At 41.4% G+C, this 17,296-nt stretch overlaps 1 protein-coding gene across 6 annotated transcripts in view; it reads right to left on the bottom strand.

The window, feature by feature from the left end:
* Positions 1-273: 273 nt before the first annotated feature.
* Mtmr1 (myotubularin related protein 1) overlaps positions 274-17,296 on the bottom strand; it is a 69,180-nt gene continuing 52,157 nt past the window's right edge. For all 6 annotated transcript variants that reach the window (XM_041640962.1, XM_041640958.1, XM_041640957.1 and 3 more), the window contains 4 exons: positions 14,434-14,526; positions 10,283-10,396; positions 8,146-8,322; positions 274-2,712 (listed from right to left, as the gene is read on the bottom strand). In XM_041640962.1, coding sequence (XP_041496896.1) covers positions 2,551-2,712; positions 8,146-8,322; positions 10,283-10,396; positions 14,434-14,526 — 546 coding nt within the window. In that variant the 3' untranslated portion in view covers positions 274-2,550. The remainder of the gene's footprint in view (positions 2,713-8,145; positions 8,323-10,282; positions 10,397-14,433; positions 14,527-17,296) is intronic.

Raw genomic sequence — 17,296 nt, 5'->3', positions numbered from 1 at the left:
AATCCCAGCACTTGGGAGGCAGAGGCAGGCGGATCTCTGTGAGTTCGAGACCAGCCTGGTCTACAAGAGCTAGTTCCAGGACAGGCTTCAAAATCACAGAGAAACCCTGTCTCAAAAAAACCAAAAAAAATAAAAAATAAAAAAAGTAGCATTGGGCACTTTACATATATTAACTGTGGCAGGCGTATAGTAAGCATTCAACATGCTATTTTATTAGTACTCACTTTCCTCAGGTGGAAAGCTACTGGAATGGCCAAAAGAGACAACAAAAAGACCAGGGAGCAAACATATTATAATTTTAATTACACGTTGGGATACAGTGCATCAGATGAGGCAAATACAATATTATACTAGTTGTTTAAAAATCTGAACCTTAAAGGTTTTACATTCTAGTACTTAAATAAAACAAACATGAAATAATTGTTTCTATAAGAAAACTACACTTCAAGTTGTTTTAGAAACAGTTCTGTGCTAGAAACATACAAAGGGAAATACTCTGTTGTGCTTCTTTAAAATCCAATGGAGATTCCTTGGGGTGCTGCAGGCACACAGCTGGGGGGAGGACGTGGCCTGACCAGGGGACAGATCCCAATCTGCCAGGGTGGCTGACCACCAAGCAGTGGTCCCTATCGCTTCTCTGGTTCTGTCAAAGCATCATCCAGCCCACCCTATGTTTAGTAGTCCTGTTGTTGCTGGGGAATTACACAGTATTTCTAAGGAAAATGTTCCCAGTTTTAAAAATTATATGAAGGAAAAATATTGTAGTTTGTGTTATTTTCTTTTTGGTATTGACTTTGAGAGAGGGTTCCACAATATAGCCCAGCTGGTCCAGAACTCAATATACAGTTAAAGCTGGCCCTGAACTCATGGCAGTCCTACTCAGGCATGGCAGTTTATCCATTTACAAATAAGGTGTTGTATATATGAGGAGAATAAATCAAAACTAATATGACAAACTATAGTTTAGAAACAAATCCCCTAGATGATAAAAATGGAGACTTGATCTTAGCTTATCAAACTTTGAATAAATGTCTCTAGTTATCTTATGGTTGGATAGTTTTCTGTAAGAATCAGAATGTTCCAAGTTGAAAAATCATCTACTTTCTATGTATTCAGCTGTAGAAAACCCTTTAGGAATATGTTTTGAAAACTGAGATCAACATGTAGAACTGCATGGCATCCAGTGAGTTGACGCTGACGAGAGGAAGATGTGATGCATCTCTGCTCAGGGGCCGACTCTGTCAGCTTCGAACGCATCTCCAACTCTGAAGGACCTAGTGACATGCAAAACTAGGCATGTCAGTGGGGGTGGGGATGCTGGCACTGCACACAGAGGAGCTGATGGGAAATTCATTCCTAGAAGGACTGCTGGAGTAGCAGAGCTCATTTGTTAACTGCGGAGTGAGGCCTGGATAGCCGAGGGTGGCTCCGAGAAAGGAAAAGCAAGGAAGGAAGAGCATGCTATGCTTTCCAAACCAAAGCTGCAACACATTGGTTGCTTTAAAGAATGGACAAGCAGCTATTAGGTAAACTGAGAAGGGACTGTGATAAATGAAGACATGGTGTCCCGATATATAGCAGGGAAAGCAGACTTGCTCTGACACGGCTGCTGGACATCTTAACAGGTGGTAGGATGCAGGGTTCAATGGCCAGAACAATTCCCAAAACTTGATCTTTTAGAGAGCCGTCAACACACACACAGAATTGCTGCTTGAGCCCTCAGTTTACCTGCAACAACCTAAGGACTGAGCATTCATAATTCTCTGTTACCTCTATCAGTGAATAAATGGGTTGTGCCGCCTCAAAAGGCAAGTCCCAGAGTTAGAACAATACTACATTGCCACTGAGATGACATATCTGAAATCTTAATTCAAATGTACCACACAAAAGTCAGCATAAACTCTGTTGGGCAAGAATTTCTCATACAGCACAGTTCAGCAGATGACTCCTGAGACAACTATTCTAAACATAAAAAAAGGACATAGGAAAATAAAGGCATGTTTCTCTTTAAAAAATACCTGTATGTACACAACAGTACATATTGTACCAATTGTACAGGAGGACTTCTTGCATGAAGATAACTGTAGAACAAGTGGCAGTGGTCCATTTGCCACACTAGCATTTCATTTAGAACCAGTTTTCAAATTGTGCTGAAAGGCTGAGAGAAGCCACATGGCTTGTGATGTGTTCTATACGTGAACAGGTTGTTCCTAACAAAGGACTTAACTTGGAAAGAAGTAGTAGGAGATTCTCTTAAGCTGAAATACCACACTGTATTCAATCTAGTTTTTCCCAAGCTACCTGTACAAGACAAGGTAGCTCACAGGGTGGGTGTCACATCTTATGCCCCTGTGAGACTGCCCTCAAGAAAGTCACAGGCTGTTCACATAAAAGAACTCATTAATAGGAGCTGTCACCTAGCCACACAAATGGTCTCTGGACCTAATCCTAAGATGACAACTAGAACCATAAAATCATTGGCCAGGTCCCTGAGCTGCTGGAAGACAGTAGAGCAGAAGGATGGTTGGCCCAGGACACTGGCCTTGTTCATCAGACTGAGGTGTGGACAGGAGTGACCGAGTGGGTAGGCGAGGAGCCTCTCTCAGAAGCTGAGATGGCTCGTGTGGCCACCTCCCGCTGCAGATCTTCCACACGCTTCTGCAGCTCAGCCTTGACAGCCAGCAGCTCCTTGAGATTCTGGTGAATTGGCATCTGGCAGTGAACAGAGATAAGGCTGTTAGCATAATGCTGCTGGAGCATGGTTTGTTCCAAACACAGCATTTCAGTATCTAGGCTCATAGCCTAATGGTTCTTTACCACCCAGACATCTATGTGCCTAGACTCCTGACCACTGACCAATGTTTCACCAAGTGTAAGTGACTGTCTTCTAAGGTCAGGGTTTCTATTTCTGTGATATTACACCAGAACCCAAAACAACTTGAGGAGGAAAGGGTTTGTTTCAGCTTACAGCTCTCAGGCCACACTCACCAAGGGAAGCCAGGGCAGGAGCTCAAAGCAGGAACCTGGAGGTAGGAGCTGAAGAAGAGGCCATGGAGGGGCGCTGCTTGCTGGCTTGTTTCTCATGGCTTGCCCATCCTGCTTTCTTATAGAACCCAGGGTCATCAGGCTAGGGGTGGCATTGCCCTCCCACATCAATCACCAATCAAGAAAATATACCACAGGCCAGTTTTATGGAGTCATTTTCTCAGTTGAGTGTCCTTCTTCCCAGATAACATTAGCCTGTGTCACACTGACATAAAACTAACCAGCACAGTGATTCTGTCTCCACAAGTTAGGAGCTTTTGATGGTTACCCAGGCTGTCCTGCAGCCCCTGGGACCAAGCTAGGCATGAAAAGGCACTGGGGTAGGCAGGCCATCCTCAATCTCCATTCTCTTTACTCTCAGGAAGGAGCAAACAGGTTCAGGTGTAGCCACAAGTCAACAAGGCAGCCTTTGGAAGAGTCGGAAGTGCAAGCAGCTTCTTCGCAGCTGCCAGACTAAGCAGTGTTCGTCAGCCCCCAGCTCCTTTAGCCCTGTACTCGTGTATTTTATAAACACTTCCAGGAAGTCAGCACTCTCTTCAGCACAGACCTCCGTGTTTCATCACCTGAAACAGGAGCTGGTAGAAAGCCCCTGGAGGGCATTGCCAGCACGCAGGTGCGCCAGGAGCCCAGTCCTTTGTTTCCCAACTAGTGCATTTTCATTGCTTCACCCTGATTATCGTTTAGACCCCCCGATGATGGTGGGGGGGCAGAACAAAGCGATGAGAAGGTCCTCATGTTTATGCTCATCACACCCAGCTTTCTAAGCTAACAGACACCCTCAGTACCTACTAGGAGCCCAGATTGGAGACCCAGCTTTTCCCTTATAGACAAAAGTGACCATATAGATTTCTTAGACTGGGGGTGATGTTGAGCAGCAAAGGTCACCAGCTGCGGACAAAGGAGGCATGGGCAGGGTCTGGAGAGCCCTGTTTCCTTTCCAGTTCATTGTACACACAGCAGCTACTGGATTTGGTCCTAAGCCTCAGGGAGACAATATGGCTCACCACATACCACTCCTCAGTGTCTACTTCCTCAGGACTAAGAGTAAGACCCTGAGCTTGGCCTCTAAGGCCAGCCTACTTCTCTGGCCCACCTCTCACCAGGTCCTGCTTCTACACCCTCAAATACTTGAAACTATCATTCTGGGTGTTATTGGCAATCATCCTTCTTAGTGGGATGGGAGAGACCCAGCAAGACTGACAGGAGGAGAACGAGCAAAGACAGCCAGGTGTCTCAAACAACAGAAATGTTAAAAAAAAAAAAAAAAAAAACCAAACCAAAACTCCATTTTGGCAGGCTCCAGAAAGAGAAAGTCAGAAACACCATTATTACATAGCAAAGGCTGGCTCTAGAGGCCATTGTGCTCTGGGGGAATGCTCCATTCCTCTCAAAATGTCTGTCTTATTTACCACAGGCATGGGATCATTTAGCCCAGTCACAGGTGGTAATAATACTTTGCAATCAAGTCTTCATCAGTAACCCACATGGGATCTTGGGAGCAAAACATGCAGGGTCTGAGACCCATGGTTGCTCAGTGAACTGCTATCGCCTTATATTTTCATGTAGCTTTTGGTATGTTTTCTCACATTTCAATTTCATTTTTAGGTATGCAGAGGCATGCCTGCAGGAATAGAAAACCCTGAGGCTTAGCTACAATGTGGTTATATTAGAGAAAATGCCCAGGAAAAGGCCAGTCATATCTATCTCTTGGGCATGTATAAGATTCAAGCCAAGAGGGCGCTAAGAGGATACCCACTGCCATACACCATACTCATCCTTTGCTGGATGCTGATACGGAGGCCCTTAGTGGCCAATTTTACTACTTCTTTGTCTCAGAAACCTGATGTCATGTGTCCTTACTTTCTTCTGCACACTTTTCTCTACTTAAGCTGGCTCAGTGTGCCACCATTTTCTATCCACACCATCTACCTGTATATTTCCAAGCCCCAGTCTTCAGTGCATCACCCTTTCCTCTATCTGAATGCTGGCAGTGGAGAAGCAATATTTTCTGAACACAACCTGACCTTGCCACACAAATGTCACCTACCCCTCTAGAATTGCTGTCACCAAAGTTCTGCATGGCCTCCCAAAACACTGTATGCTCAGCATACTTAGGAGGTATTTGGTATGCGTTTGCTACATTTAGGGGAAACTATGACTCATAGATAGCCTTCTCAGTTCTCCCTTTTGCACAGCACTGTGTAGGGAAAACAGAGTGCTGCCTTCCCACGCCTGCCACTTGGCCAGTATGACAGCATGGTACTATGAACTACTTGGTACAGATCATGCTTACATGCCCCTATGAAGGCTCAGGACCTTGTTCTAGATCTGGCAGCAAATCACTGATAAAGATGGAGTTTGACCCTGGACAGGGGCATGTGCATGCCAACATGTACCAGGCAGCAAGGTGCTGGATGAGTTCTGGTTTCTTTCTGTCATTTTCTTTCACTCTTTGTGTGGGACTTTCATGAGTATTAAGTGAAGTTATATGCTCAGTGAAACACAGAGGTGCAAGATAGCAGCAATGCTATGGCTCCTCATTGCCCTCAACATGCTGAACCCTGATTTGCTTACCTTTATAGGAAACTGCAGTTTGCATTTAGAGACAGACTCTTGCAGGCTATAAGTTTTACGAATGACTTGGTCCCTGGCAGCCCTCCACTGCAGGAGTGTGCAATGAAGACGTGTTGCTAAGCACTAGCAGAAGGAATCTACTTAGCTATGAGGATGCTTTCTACCTAGCTTCACCACCCTTCAAGTTTTCAACCTGTACAGAGTATGGGTATGGGCAGATGGCAACTCCTGCAGTCCCTGAGAAGCCACTCAGTTCCCAGCGTGCACTGACTTGGTATTCCCCTAATGCTAAAGACATTCCACCCACTCTATATGCCTTGTCATGAGTCATCAAGACAACTCTTTAGTAGCCTTTTCTAAGTAATATAAAGTGGCCAGTTTGCAACATGGTATAATAGCCCAACTTTTCTGTTACTCAGTCAGGTGCCTAAGCATGACAAAAATATACAACAGTAGGAAGCTGCTCCAAGTGGAATACATGCTTTGTTTCCTAAGCCACATGAGAAATCTGGGCAAGGGAAACATGGTAAGTAAGGGAGAATTATGAGGGATATGGAAGGGGGAAAGGGTGAATAGGTAAATGGGCAATGGCAGCTTATTATAATCAAATAATATTATGTGTTATATATGGAAATGTCATAATGAAACCCCTGCATGTGCCATTGTACAACACACACTAATAAAATAGTAATATATTTTTGATAAATCTGATTCTACTTACTGAAAAAGAAGTGCTCATCGGACCCTGAAATAGCCCAGTACAAAAATACTGATAAGGTCAGAAAGGCAAGTATTTCTGGATTGCAGTGAAGGACAGACATGCCCCTTGCACTTCCATCTCTGTGGGGCTCTGCTGAGTCACTAGCACTAAAAGAGAAGGGGCAGTAGAGGTATAGGCCATGGGGAGCATAGGGCCTGGACCTAGGGCCTGGCCTTGCAAGGAGGGCAAGTGCTGGGCTCAGTCTGATCACATAGTTTCAGAGAATATTCCCGAGGTCCAAGGGCGGCAGGGCTAACTCAGAATGTAGAGGAAGAAAGCTCTCGCCATGTGGAACATTTGGAATTTAACAGGAAAGCATCAGAAAATGAGGCAAGTGACCTCAGCCTGGGCTGCAATGTCACACAAAAGAAGATCAGGGGAGGAGATATGTACGTGTCAGCAGTGCAAAAGTGAGCGCGCTGTCTAGGTGAGGGAGGGTAAGCAAAGTGATGGGAGCACCTGGAGTTCCATTCTGGGCAAAGAAAACAGAAAGGAGTAGTTTCAACTTTCCCCTAGCTAGCGGGGCTTAAGGAAGAAATAGAGACTGTACAGACTTCAGGTGAGGGACAGATGAGGAGCAGGATGAGTTTCTGGTCCTTGGATGATGAAATTAGTGATGTTAAAGCAAAACCTAACAACATATTCCTGTTAGTTGTCCTTTAAACCACCAGAGCATTAAACTCAAGAAACAACAAAAATCGCAGCAGAAGGCTGCCTCTGTATGACATCTTTCTAGACCTAGACCCTGCCAGGCCTGGCTACCTATGTGGTACAGCGGCATTTCACTCGTACTTTAGTAAATAAATCTTGCCTGAGGATCAGAGAGTAAAATAGCCCCACTGGTCAGCCTTATAGTCCAGGCAAGTGGTGACACACACCTTTAATCCCATAGACACACTAGTTTGCCATAGAAACCAGGCAGTAGTGGTGCACACCCTTAATCCCAGCCCTAGAGAGCAATATAAGATGGGAGGGGGCAGCTCTCAGTCACAGTCTCATTGTGAGATTCCTGGAGGCAGGATCGCCATTTCGGACTGAAGTAGAGGTAAGAGCCAGTGGCTGGCTGCTTTGCTTTTCAGATCTTCAGGTTGAACCCCAATATCTATCTCTGAGCTTTTATTAACCGCACTTCAATGTGGAGAATACTAAGGGTGGAGAGCAAGGCTGGGTCAAAGCTCTGGTATATCTGATCAGGGAGCATCAAGAGCATCAAGAGCATCAAGAGCTCAGCCACTGAACAGAACAAGTGGAAGGGAGGCTTGCTTGACTGGCCTCTGTTGTGCACTGTACCTTTTTTAAAATGTCAAAACCTGTTTCTTTACTGTGAAATTATGTAGCAGGGTAGGGAAACTTTACTGTAGCTGCTCAACAACTCATCACAATCCTCTTCTATTACATCAGAAGTGAACCTCGGTGCATTTTCCTCCACTGCCTCCATAAGTACACTTGCAGGGGGAGGTGCCACCCACAATACCTCCCAGAAATTTATAAGATTCAGAAGCAAACACAGCAAGAGATGATACATTCATCTTTTCATACTTTTGTCAGAAGACATACATGTAAGAGTTGGAACTCTAACTCAGCAAGTGGTTCAGGGTTGGTATGTGGGTGGAACCTTCTGAAATGGGAACACAAAAGATGGAGCCTTGACTTCTAAGAACAATAGCCCTTCAATATGTCAGTATCTACTATACACACATTTTTATAATACCAACTTCATTTGAAAAGAAAGACTTATTCTTTTAAAAAGAAGAATACAAAATTACCTGTGGTCTCATCCGTGGATTCCATCGTACATAATAATTTACCCACAATTCCAAGTGACTCATACTAGCAACAGGATATAACACATGGTTCTCATAATTCACAAAGAAGGGATTTGAAAATTCATCTAGCTGGCTATTAATATAAGACCATAAAGATATAGTCTTTGTATATATATCCTGAAAAAGAAAAAAAGCACTACATTGAAATAAATTCTCCACAGCCTCAAGGATTAGTATTTCAGAAAGGGAAGAATTTGGATAATGAAGTGAATTCAAACACAGAAAAATCTATGCACATTTACTAAGGCCCACCCCTCTGGCTATGCATAGCCTCATGCTACATGTGTGCTGTTCCAGGAAAACATAGTGTTCAAGCTAGGCAATCTCTGGCAATTGTATCTGTAATGAGGTAGAATAAGAACTTTCTAGCATCTACAGGATAAGCAGGCTCATTAATAACAAATGCATACTGAAGTCTGGATTGATGTTTGTTTCTGTGACTCTTCATAATCATAAATGTGAGTTAAATTTGCATTTAGGATCCCCTGCAATGGCATGGCTATCTGCACAAAAACACCACTGTGGCAGGCTAGAAAAGTTTCTATTTCCATCACATTATATCTCCCTCTCAATTTTACAGTATACACTTTAGAAATAGTGTAACAATTAGATTTGTTCATCTGAATAAAACACCCTAATACCCAAATATGTGGTTATAGTGGCACAGATAACCATTAAACAATGGGACTTGGACATGAACACTTATAGCAACATTATTTAAAAGAGCCACAAAAGAAAAAAATGAAATATCTATTAACTGATAAATGGACACCCAAAATGTGCTCTGTTCACATAAAGAAATATTGCTTAACATAAAAAGGAATATGCTGTCATATGGATGAACCTTGAAATTGTTCCACTAGGTTAAGTACGTCACTCACAAATATGTGCCTACTGTATGAGTCCATTTATAGGAAATTTCCTGAGAAACCGCCACACTAATTTCCAAAGTGGTTGTACAAGTTTGCATTCCAACCAGCAATGGATGAGTGTTCCCGTTACTCCACATCCTCTCCAGAAAAGGCTATCATTGATGTTTTTGATTCTAGCCATTCTGACAGGTGTAAGATGGTATCTCAAAATTGTTTTGATTTGCATTTCCCTGGTCGCTAAGGAGGTTGAGCATGACCTTAAGTGTCTTTTGGCCATTTGAACTTCTTCTGTTGAGAATTCTCTGTTCAGATCACTGCCCCATTTTTTTAATTGGATTAATTAGCATTTTAAAGTCTAGTTTCTTGAGTTCTTTATATATTTTGGAAATCAGACCTTTAAAAGACAGGCAGGTTTCTAGATGTTGGGGATATGAGGATAACTGCTAATAGATATGGAATTTTCCAAGAGGGTTGCTAAAATATTTATGACATTAAATATCAGCTTGTACTGAACTGTATACTTCTGATGAGTAAATTTTGTATTATGTAATCTACGTTGAGCTTTTTTTTTAACATGAAGAATAAATCTTGTACTCTATTTTACAAGAATTGGTAAAGACACAGTTCATAGATTTCATCCTGCTGTTATGGGTTTCCTTTGTTTTGCTTTATGCATGTTTATTGACATTCGTTTTACACGCCATTATATTTACTATTTAATGCCCCCTTTTTTAAAATTAAGAAGTTAGCAGAAGGGCTAGAGAGACAGCTTGGCTCTTAAAGACACTCGCCACTCTTAGAGAGGACCTGGGTTTGGTTTCATGCACCCACATGGTGGTTCATGCTGCCAAGAACTCCAGCTCTCTTTTGGCTCCCTAGTGTGTGTGTGTGTGTGTGTGTGTGTGTGTGTGTGTGTGTGTGTGTGTGTGTGTGTATTAAAAACAAATTAAAATCTTTTAAAAAAAAGTTAACAGGGTTCCATCAAACTGAACTGTGGAAGTATGGATTTTGTCCTACACTTTAGAGAGCTGTAGGCTTGTTGGGTTTCTGTTTCTAGAAGTTTTTAGGGTTATCTCTTCTACAACTCTGTACCATTTACAAGCAGCAGTAGGACCAGGAGCAAAATCCTTATTCCATTCAGGCCCCCTTCTGGTAGACCTTACTAGGAAAGGTGCCTGAACAATAGGGGAAGCAAATACACTTACCTCTTTGATGCGCTGTTGTTCACAGTTGCACAAAAAGGTTCCAAAAAGACAGCTATAGAGGTGATCCAAAATTGTAATCAAGAATAATTCATTAAATTCAAATGCTGAAGGAAACTTAAATAAAGAGAAAAAAATAAAGTTTAGTCTTAAAGTCTAATTTCTAAAACAAGTCATATTACTTATTTGTGACAGAAAGAAATGGACTACAATATGCAATATTGTCAGATTAAAAATCAACAGTACATGTAAAATTTAACTAATTGGGAATTTTAAGGTCAAGCCGATATAGCTGGTTAAGGAACAACTATAACCAACACAATTTGTTATGTTTTTCAATACCCAAAAAACCAGGTAGCTTCCAGTTTCTTACAGGGTAGAACAAAGCTCAGAGTTATCCTTCTGTCAGAAAGACCTAGAAAGCTCGATTAAACACAACATGAAACAAATGTCTTTAGATACTGGCAGTAGGCAACATGGAACTGTGGCCCTTGAGAAAAGACAAGTCAGTGAGGAAAGCACTATTATTGGATCTGCTTCCCATTTGGAGGCACACTGCAAGTCACAGAGTGGGGAGGAGCTCTCCAGATTCAATGCTTATCAAAAGTTATTCAAGAGGAATTGAATATGTAACTAGGTCTATATGTATTAGAGACTACTCATACTTAAGAATGCTCCCACAAATACAACCCCAAGAACTCATACTTCTAAATCATCACCAATGTGTAAACAAACTGAATCTAGTAGTATATAAAAAGGCCAGTATTACATGATAACATCTGGTTTATCCTAGGAATGCAAGGCTGGTTTAACAGAAAAAAAAATCACTGTTACAAAAAACATCAATTACTACAATTAATCATATTACCAGATTAAAGAAGAAAAACCACATGGTTTCACCTCAATTGTTTTAAGCAATGCATAATGTGGTTATTAAGAATTTCAGTGGGATTGTTAGCACTGCCAACAGGTGCCAGCCATTTAACAGCCATGAGACATCTGGAAATAATAATGATCTCAGCAGCAGGCTTGTACTGAGTGCCTACCATGTGCCAGAGTTCTAATTTAAAGCACTGAAACATACTCTGTTGAATGAAACAAAGGAAGCTGGAACAAAAGCAAATAAACAGAAGTCATATTATCATCAAGTCAATTTATACTAAAGACCTATTCTTGGGCAGAGTGCAGGTATTTCAGTAATGAAACACTTGTCTAAAATGTGCAAGACTCCAGACTCAATCCCTAGCACTTCAAAAACAATTTCTATTATGCACTCAGAGTGATGCATACTAGTATGTCTAATATGTCTAATCTTGACATCTCTTGAGTGACAACCAGGATCACTGACACACAGGTTTCCTAACTGTTGTTAGGTTAGTAGTATGTAGCCTGAGACAACTGGAACACTGAATATTTATACCTATTCTAGAAGTCTATATTCTGGATTTGGAAGCTTGGGTGGTGTGTTCTAGTGGCAGTATCTACAAGCTTTAGTATGACCAACTATGTGCCAGGTGAGGGAAGACAATGTAGACAAGGGTAAATTCAAGCCTGACAGCACTCATGAAAAGCAGAAACCCATATACACCTACTGGGTGGCTGGGTCAAGATGGCAATTGCTCAAAGAGCAGTGTTGCAGTAAATAATTCAGAATATAGTACAGTAGGGACAGTGGTAGTGCCAGGGAATTGCAAACAGAAGATTAAAATTTCTACAAGCTGTAGTTTGTTTTCTTGTCATCATCCAGAGACTATATTAAAAATTTATCTACAATGTAGTCTCAAAAAATCCATCATAATGTACACTGAAATTCTATACTTTTTGAGGAACAAAATAATCAAGGGTTATCCCAAAGGGCAAATGTTCCTTTAAACTACAGATGCTATAGAAAGTTTCTGAGATGCTATAGAATCCCCCAAGCATTTCTCTAGTTCCTTTTGTAATAGTCTACATACAAAACAGCTCCTTGTATTTTGCAAATTTTTTTCTGACTTTATACTGATTGAACTCAATTTGCAGTAGGCAAATGAATAAGCAAATCTTATTACATGGCTACATATTTTACTAGCTTGTTTATGTAAAAATTATTTATTGACTTATAGCTAAAGACTTACCACTTATCTCTTCTCCTCAGGTACTAATGTTACTTTAAGAAAAATTATACACACATTTAATAACCAGAATCAGAGAGTTTTGGGAGGCCCCTATTGCATCTAAACCCCCTATATACTTTCTTAAAAACCAATAAAGCAGCACAAAAGAACAGCTTAGAAGTAAAAATAAGCACTAATCAGTATGAGGAATAGATCAGTTTGGAAGGACAGAAACAAATGTGCATACCAATGTGCATGCTCAGAAGTATTTGGGGAAAATGAGCTAGTTCAGATCAACATTATCACATTTTTTTGCATTTAACTTTTAAGGTATTTTTTTTCTAAAACGTGTTTCATGCTTTCTTTTCTTGAATGTAAGAACCATCAAGTTTTGTCACTAGTACCACAAACAGAAGGACTTCCAGCCAGACTCTAGTCCTTCTCAGCCTCTTTTCTGTTACCTTTCACTTGGGCATGATCCCCTCAGACCTACTATTGACATGAAACTCAGTTAACACAAGAACCCTGTCAGCTTGCGGATGCTAAGTCTAAAGGTAAGAGAGCCTGCTCCAAGTGATGGCCTGTAAAATCTATTCCAAATCCTCTCCCCTTGTTTCTCATTTTGAGAGGGAGGTCTGTATCTTAGACTCTTGCCACAGTCTGTGAACTCATATCATCAAAAAGGCAGCTCTGCAAACTTTAGCATACATACACGAATGCACACTCTGGCATTTTAATAAGAACCCCAGGGGATTCATGTGCTGGTTCAAGTTCCAGTTGGTCTGGTATAGCACTGTGCCCTCAAACATCAGAAGAGCCTGAGGGGCTTGGGAGCCCAGAGTGTTGGCTCTAGCTTTTGAGCATCAGCAGGTATGTAGAGAGTCTAGAGCTGGTATGGCCACTAAGATCCCAGGGGATGCTGCTGGGAAACAGTCCACATTGGGATGGGGAGGACAGCAGAGGCGATGTACTTGTTCCTAACATTTTCTCATCCCAACACACTTCTACCAGTAATAGCAGGCCACAGTGAGCAAACAAGGATGGTAATTCATAGCTTTCCATGGTGAGAAGGAGATAAATGTCCTCTGAAAAGGCTTTCAGGAGCATCAAACATGCACCTCAAGGCATTGGGACCTGAAGATGGCTAGGGTTTTCTCACAGATGCACAGGAAGGACAGCATCCAGGCCCTGGTTCTGTCTCCAACTTACATCCACTCAAGCCAGACTGAGTAGTACACACTGGGAAAAACTGCTCTGCTTTTTCTCTCCTTCTTTCTGGGTCCAAATTCATGTCTCTGGCACAGTCTCCTATCCCAAGGCTAATACTCCAAACTCAGACTTGGATGTTAGAGATCAGGGAATATCTGAGTGGGTCTTAATTAAAGTGAAGCTGTAGGACCTGACTAATTTAGGGAAGGAGGATCCCCATGTGTTTCCTTACTTACCAGAACCCTGTTCGATGGAGTTAAGAAACTAAAATAACAACTTAGGACAAAAAGTTCCCGAGCTTCCTGTCTGTTATTGGCGCTTAGACACTTATTACTCTCATTGACTGTGGTATGTGGAGGGCTATGGCCTGGAGCAGAGTGTGAGGATTCTCAGATACCCTGGACTGACTCTTTAACTAGCAGTTCTAAGGTGGGATGAAATCTTGGAGTAAGTGCCATGCAGTTAGTGGGTAGGAGGATTAGCCAAAACTGCTAGCGGAAGAAAATTCTACTTTTCTACTCACATTTGTAAGTGAATAAGAGCAAAACTGCATTGAGTAATAGAAGGAGTCATTGTTTTTTTGAGACAGGGTTTCTTTGTAGCTTTGGAGCCTGTATTGGAACTTGCTCTGTAGACCAGCCTGGCCTGGAACTCAGGAAGATATGCCTTTATCTGCTTACTGAGTGCTGGGATTAAAGGCGTGTGCCGCCACCATCTGGCTAAAAGGGGCCATTTTTAATATGCACACACCCTCATTTTGAAATTTAATGAAATGGAAATTTAATTTTCAACTATGAAGTATATTTGAACCAAAGACTATAACAGGTTGGAAATGTACTCAAAATCTCTTACCTGTCTTGTCATCTGCCAAACACAATCAATAAACTGAAGAAATATAGGTGATCGGTCAGCATCTGCATGGTTGTCATCACCATGGCCCACTCTCTGGAAAGAAGCAAAAGATTGCGATTGTGTTATAGTCCTCTCAAAAGTCAATTAATTTGTCTAGTCATGTCTCATTATGCCTATGATAACTCCTGCTCATTATGGACACTCAAAATTGTAAGAAGGAGGAACTAGACATTAGAGCATAATGATACATAGCATGAAAATGCCACAACAAAAAGCGCTACTTTGTATGATTTAAAAAATAAATGACTACATAATTAAAAATAAGAGTTCATTAAACTAAATGGATTTTCATTTCTTTTAGGAAACACTATTTCAGTTTACTCCATGTTTATATGGTGATGGTTTTATAATTTCACTTTAATATAGTTGATACTAAGATAGATAGAGAACTGGCTAGCAAACCTTTTAGTTCAAATGATGGGATCAAGGGCCACTACTATAGCAATGTATGAGGCCTAATGAGGAGTGAACAAAGTAGGACATAGTTCAGAAATGTCACGAACAGGGCGAAGGAGATGGCTCAATGTAGAAAGTGCTTGCTGTCCAAGCAGAGGAGCTGAGCTTAGGCCATGTAAAAGCTGGGTATGGTGGCACAGAGAGAAGACCCTGGAGTCTTGATGGCCAATCTAGGCTAATGGTGAGGTCCAGGTTCAGTGAGAAAACTGTCTCAAAGGTAGAAAGTGAGAGACAAAGAAATCTAGATGTTAACCTCTGGCCTCTACATATCCATATACATGAACACTTCATAAACATATACAAAAATAATAAGAAATATCAGTAAAGTCTGAGAATGAGTATATAAGTGCTATCCATTTTTATATGATTTGAAGAACCCAAGATCTCATTCTTGAAATGGTATTGGGGCAGAGTCCTTCCTCAAGCAAGTTCAGGATCACACTTCACACCTTTGATATTTTCTATCAATGCATTCATACTTAAAGCTAAGATTCCTGATCACACAAAGAGATTTGCCAGAAGCACCGAAAGTTCAATGAATAATAAGATATTCACAGAGTGAGCATTCTAAAAGAAGCTTCAAATAAGCAAAAGGATAAGAAAGGAATGATTATGAAGCAGGTTATTCAATCACCACATAGAGAACTTGAAAAATAATGAAACCACCACCTGGAAAGACATTAAAACAAGGAAATGACCAAGTAATGTCAGCATCTAACAACCAGGGTGGTAGGTCCAAAGAGGAGTTGGAGGGAGATAGGGAAGAATGGACAAAATGAAAACACATGGTGTACATGTAAAAACACATGGTGTACATGTATAAACATTTGAAAGAATAAATTGCAAAATTATTTTCATAAAATCTCAGAGATGCCATACATGGTGGCATACTCCTTTAATCAGAGCACTCAGGAGGAAGAGGCAGGTGAATCTCTGAGTTTGAAGCCAGCCTGGTCTACATACTTGATTATTATTCTTTATCAATAAAAACTTGGGATTCAGATATCAGGATAAGAACCTGAATGAGTAAAGAAGCAGTGGCAAAGTGACCAGTGAAGGGCCAGGCCCTCTCTAAGACCCGTCCTACCATTTCCTGTCTCTCTATCTGTCCTCAGTCCTCTAAAACTTCTATTGTTAACTTTGGTTAGCTAGTAGCTAGCTCCACCCTCTGATTCAAAGCAAATTTTATTGGAAGTCTTGGGAGCATCAGAATGCAGTCAAAATATTACACAACACATAGTGAGTTTCAGGCCAGACAGGGCTGCCATCGTAAGACACTATCTCAAAGGATCCCACACACCAAAAATCCCCTTAAAATATATTACCTTATTTTCATTTGGTAGGGTAGGTGTTTTGTTTCGTTGTGGTGGTGATTGTTTTGGGAGGCTGTTTCTATTTTATTTTAAAGGTTTAATTTTTTATGTGCATTATGTGTGTAAGGCCAGAGTACGATTCTAGCTACTTGGTGTAAATGGAAAACACAGTATTTATCATTTTGTGTCTGGCTTATTCCAGTCAACATAATGTCTTGAAGGTTTATCTATGTTGTAGCATATGCCAGAATTTCCCTCCTGTTTTAAGGCAAAATACCTTTACCCTTTGAGCCAACTCTCCAGTCCTCTCATTCTTTTCTTTTTAACATCTACTAACCTCCTCTGGTATAAGGGATCCTGCTTGGCCTTCAGAATTCTAGGCAATTCAATAGTATGTGGATGAGGCACAATTCTTGGTAAGGTACCTAGGATACAAAGACAACTGCGGCAGAGTGCCTGGGTTTGAGGAGTAATTAATTTGTGGTGTGGTCAAGTGGGTAAAGACCTGTAAATAATAAGGGTAATACACTATTGCAAGGGCTTTTGCATGTGCATTGGGTATAGTGAAGACAGAAAGGAAGGCGTGAACAACCTTAGGAAGGGGCTGAAGAGTATAAGGCAGTAAAGTCACATAAGATGCAGTCATTATGGAAGTCTCATTTAGATAAACTATGAATGCCAGGGAGACACCTGCCCCCTGATATATCAATGAATGTACTGTAATCAGTGAGAAGTGGTGAGGCTAGCCAGGCGGCTGGGAGCTGGGCAGCAAGAACACTGACCGCAGCTCCTTCGACAAATAGCACCCAGACGTGGATAACTGAATCTACAGAAAGCCTGAGAAAGCTTGGGAAAGAATAGAGTAAAGCATGTTTTCTTGGTAGCAGCAATTTCTCGGGTCTGCTCTGCTTGCCAGAGGCAAGCAGAGTGCTCTCATCTAAGAGAGGCTTCCCGATTCAGCTTTAGCTGCAAAACCCTGCAGCTCTTTTAAGAGGTCCTACCACAAACACTTAAAACGGTGTTGATGAAAAGCT

This window comes from Microtus oregoni, unplaced genomic scaffold (assembly GCF_018167655.1).
Source record: "Microtus oregoni isolate MIOR12 unplaced genomic scaffold, Mior012 000067F_000, whole genome shotgun sequence".
NCBI classification, from domain to species: Eukaryota; Metazoa; Chordata; class Mammalia; order Rodentia; family Cricetidae; genus Microtus; species Microtus oregoni.
The sequence above is the reverse complement of the archived record's forward strand: the minus strand, read 5'-3'. Positions and strand labels throughout refer to the sequence as shown.